The sequence below is a fragment of the Vespa mandarinia genome, chromosome 19 (assembly GCF_050613455.1).
Source record: "Vespa mandarinia isolate Hongniang chromosome 19, ASM5061345v1, whole genome shotgun sequence".
In the NCBI taxonomy this organism is placed as follows: Eukaryota; Metazoa; Arthropoda; class Insecta; order Hymenoptera; family Vespidae; genus Vespa; species Vespa mandarinia.
The window spans coordinates 2,522,501-2,527,500 of record NC_140828.1 but is presented as its reverse complement, the minus strand read 5'-3'; the positions used below and the strand labels follow the sequence as shown (position 1 = coordinate 2,527,500).

Below are 5,000 nucleotides of genomic sequence, written 5' to 3'. Positions count from 1 at the left end.
TCTTACGTACACGTACATACATACATACATACATACATACATACATACATACATACATACATTTATACATACATACATACACACATACATAAATACATAGACTCTGTTTAAGCTATGACCTGGCATCTTTTTATAGACAAGAAGCCACGCGTATATAAAAGCACCGCTGCTTGCGGCTTGGACGTGCGCACGTGCGTTGCATTCCGCGTGCGACGCTTAAACGCGCTTCTTCCTAACATCATGCGGGACAATTTTCTTAAAGCGTGTACGACATAGATTTTTCCACGTGTTTTTATATTAAAACCGTAATATCTAAACGAGCCTAATTACTTTAAAAGGATATGTAACATCGTATCTCTATGTATGTTATGTATATTTCTTTTTTTTTCTTTTTTCTTTTTTATCCGTATAAATGGGCGCGTCACTCTTCAGTCGATATTAAAAAAGAAAAAAGAAAAAAAAGAAAAAAAAAAAAAAGAAAATAAATAAATTCGAAGCAATAATTGTTTTTCAGATCGTAAAAAAAAAAAAGAGTTTATAGATTTGTAGTTTCATAATTTGAAAAAGACGAAAAAAAAAAAAGAAAGAAAAATTAGTCCTTAAAAGATGTCGAAACAAAAAAAGTGATCGATTTTATTTTCCTTTTTTTTTTTTTTTTTTTTTTTTTTTTTCTTTTTTTTGCAGATCACCTAGTAACTATTATCGCGTAATATTTTTTGCATTTTATAAAATGAAATATTTTTAACGAGTCGAATTCTGTATATCTCGAGATTTTTCGAAGAATCTCAGGAGATTTCTTTCTTTATCCCAAGGAGTCGATAAAGGGGGCCATTGAGAATATCTCAGACTCTGTCTTCGAAGAAAGGCGAGAAGGAACATATCCTTTCCGTTGCAATCTTCTATTCTCTGGGGAGACTGTAAATCGCGTTTTATTGTATATATCCTCGGATCTTGAGTTTCCTCGAAATCCGAATGGCTTTGTATTACGAACGAGAAAGGGGAAGATGAATTTCTTCTTTTTTTTTTTTTTTTTTTTTTTTCTCTTTTTTTTTCTCTTTTTTCTTCTTCCTCTTTCCTGAATCAAATGCTCCAAATAAAAATATAAATTGCTCCTTAACAATTTTTATTTTTTACTTAGGAATTATTACATACAAAATTATTAAATAAAAAAAAAATATATATATATAATGTAACATATAATATATAAATTAATAACGTAATATATATATATATAATTTAATATAGATATAAATTATTAGGTATATAATTATTACATAAAAAAAAAAAAAAAAGAAAAAATAATAATATCTGTTATTGTTACATATGATAGTTACATATAAATTTAATTACATATTACAATATAACATATTCTACATAAATTATATAAAAAAGAAATACTATTACGAAGTATGAATATATTGTAACTTTTAATCAAAGGAAGGATACATGTTTCTCACGAATTCAATTAAAAGTATTGCTCACGTGCCTGGAATGTAAGCGACGCGGTAAAATGAAAGAAGTTCTTCATTCTCGAAAGAAAGTTGGTAAATGGTGGGTGGAAGTATTACCGTAGAAATAGGGAAGCTTTTCCCTTCATTCAGGGCCATATATTTTGAAGGATGACGACGTTTAATGGCTAGCGAACAAGCGTTGCTCGATAACAATGATTGTTGGGACTTCGTTGACCTCTTTTAAAGCGTTAGAGATCCCCAGAGTCTCTTTTCTACTATTCTTCACGGTAAACTATATCCATCAATAATGAAAACTTTTATAAGCCATAACTTCTATAAACCATAAGAAATTCGTCAAAAGTAATGATTAAAAAAAAAAAAAAAAAAAAAATTAATTAATTATCTCCGGATTAGAATTTATTTCTAATCCATTTGAAAACGTCAAATTGCAATTTTATTAATGAAATACTTACCTGTTAAAAAAGAATATATATATATATTTTGTAAGGACACATGAAATTACAATACAGGATCAAAAGTTCCTAATCACATTTTAATAATCAATTGCTATATATATATATATATATATATATATATATATATATATATATATATATATATATATAGCAATTGATAATATATATATATATATATATTATCTTCATTTTCGAAACATTTTTTAAGACTAATTTCTTCTTTATTTTTTCTCCCCCCGCCCCGCCCGATTATAAAATTACAAAAGGTTAATCAAAAGTGTAAAAAAAAAAAAAAGAAAAAAAAAGAACAGAAAGAAAGAAAGAGAAAAGAAAAAGAAGAATAAAATAATTTGTCAGATAATAAAATAATTGATATTTAATATCGTTTAGGAACTTTTGATCCGTCCTGTAGTTAGTCCCTTTCTCTTTCGATAAGTTCTCGCAGCATCCTTTTGGTCCATAGTGGGAGGAGTAAGGGGAGGTACGAAAAAGTCTGTCTCGAGTGGCACGATAGAGAGAGCTTCTTATCTCTTTTTCTTATACTATATGCGTTAAAAGACACGAAGGGAATATGTGATAGGGTGTAATGAAGAGATAACAAAAGTGGTTCTTGATAACAAAGTTACTATTATTAATCAATTTGTATATGTATGTATGTATGTATGTACGTACGTATGTATGTATATATGTATGTATATATGTGTGTATGTATGTGACGATAAAATACTCGGATATTCTTTTAGTTATTACTTATATGTTCTATATATAATACTATTTATATTCTATATGATAGTATATATGAACATACATATACACATACATACATGCTTCAATTAAAATAGTTTTTCTTTTTATATATGTGTATATATATCTATATATCTATATATATATATATATGTGTATGTATATATATTTCAGGCTAAACAACGTGCCTCCGTGAAATGGCTCCTATCGAAGGCATACAACAATCGAGTACCAGACAACCTTCGCGAGCCGTATTATCGTGATCACGAGGTAAACGATATCTTTTTTCTTTTCTTTTCTTTTCTTTTCTTTTTTTTTTCTCTTCTCTTCTCTTCTTTTTTTTTCTCTCTCTCTTTTTTTTTCTTCCTTTTTATTTTTTACTCACTTTAAACAATATACTTCGAGGAGTTTATTTTCGATTTAGAGATTGTTATTTTAACTATTCCAAGTGGTTGATCATTTTGTTTGTAAATCTCTTCGTAATCGTTTTTTTTTTTTTTTTTTTTTTTTTTTTATGAAAAGTTATTTTTATCGAATAATTTTTTCTCAACCCCCCTCCTCCTCTTCTCTCTGTCTCTATACATATAATAGCTAAAAAGTGTTAAATCGATCGTCTACCTTTTGTTTTTTTTTTTTTTTTTTTTTTTTTTTTTTTTTTTTTTTTTGTTTCTTTGATAAAAACTTTTTTGAAGGTATCTCATGATCGGATTAAATTTAACTACATTAAATTAATTGAATTTCTTTTGTTTATATCCGCGCACCTTTCTACGTTTATTTGTTTAATAATAGAGAGATCAAATTTTAACAAGTTATTCGGGATGAAAAGAATACTTTGGATCGAAGAAAAATAAAATTAAAAAAGAAACAAAAAAATTAAAAATTAAAATGAAAATTTTGTCAGTTTGAGATATCTTATTTTGCTTATAGTTTAGAGTATAAGATTCTTTTTTTTTTTTTTTTTTTTTTTTTTTGTTTTTTTAGAAAATAAATTGTAGAGACGTTGGCTGCATATATATATATATATATATATATATACAAATGCGCGTGCGCGCGAGTCCACCATTTCTGATCGTTGATCCAATTAAATCTCAATCGTATTACTCGTCGATCGTCTTATATATTCCGTTGTCTTTTCTATCGTGTTAATAGTGAAACGTAACAACGTCGACTCGTACTCACAGTTTTTATTATTATTATTTCGAGTTAAAACTTATCAAAATTTATCGGATATTATAGAAAATCTATTTTTCTTTTTCTTTCTTTCTTTTTATTTTTTTATTTTCATCGAACGACCTCTATAGACGACCGATGATTATTTAATGTGATTTAATTGCAAATTATTTGTGAGACATTAAACAGATTGTAAAAAAAAAAAAATCACATGCAAATGTGTTATTATTGAAAGTTTTTTTTTTTTTTTTCTTTTTTCTTTTTTATTACGTTAAAAGAATTATTAAAAGAATTATTTTTCGTCAAATAATTAATTAATAAGTATAATTAATTATTTTCTAATTGTCGTTATTATAGAAAAATAATTTTTAATTAATTCGTGTCAAAAAGGTTAAAAATATCACAAAAAGAAGAATAGAAAATAAAGAAAAAAAAAAGAAAAAGAAAAAAAAAGAAAAAGGAAATAAAAATATTCGACTTTGGATCACTTTCATAATCATTGGCTTGTATATAATATATATATATTATTCATTCATATATACGTGTCATACATAGTGTTACACGTCTAATATGTTGTATTTATTGGATTTATCATCGTCTCGTTGTCTTAAGGTCAGAACTATTTATTTAGAAATGTATTATTGCACTTTCTTCTTTCTCTCTCTCTCTTTCTATCTCCCTCCCTCCTCCCTCTTTCTTTCTCTTTCATTCCATATTACTGAAATATTGAAGTTTCGAAATCAACCTCATCATTTCCTTACCATTAATTATTTCCCTAATTACTCGTAGATTGTATTTCGTTTCTCGAAAATATCTTCACTTCTTTAGAATCTTTCTCAAATGAAAGTTCAAACTCTCCCACGAAGAATCGACTCTCTGAACTTCATGGAACATTAATTCTCAATTCTCCTATTGTCTATAGGGTGTACACAAATTATACGAATTATTCATAAATAAATTTATGAATAATTTTATGAAATAATGTGAATTTATCCCTTTATATTTTAACAATTTAATAATTATTTCAATCGAGTGAAATTAACGTGCGCGCGCGTGTGTGTGTGTGTGTGTGAGAGAGAGAGAGAGAGAGAGAGAGAGAGAGAAAATTAATTTTTTTTCTTTATCGTTAGAAACCTCATGCATTTATTTATCGATTTAT

At 26.8% G+C, this 5,000-nt stretch overlaps 1 protein-coding gene across 13 annotated transcripts in view; it reads left to right on the top strand.

The window, feature by feature from the left end:
- Patronin (calmodulin-regulated spectrin-associated protein patronin) overlaps positions 1-5,000 on the top strand; it is a 48,275-nt gene that overhangs the window by 21,766 nt on the left and 21,509 nt on the right. For all 13 annotated transcript variants that reach the window (XM_035880630.2, XM_035880634.2, XM_035880639.2 and 10 more), the window contains exon 2: positions 2,846-2,941. In XM_035880630.2, the coding sequence (XP_035736523.1) occupies positions 2,846-2,941 (96 nt within the window). The remainder of the gene's footprint in view (positions 1-2,845; positions 2,942-5,000) is intronic.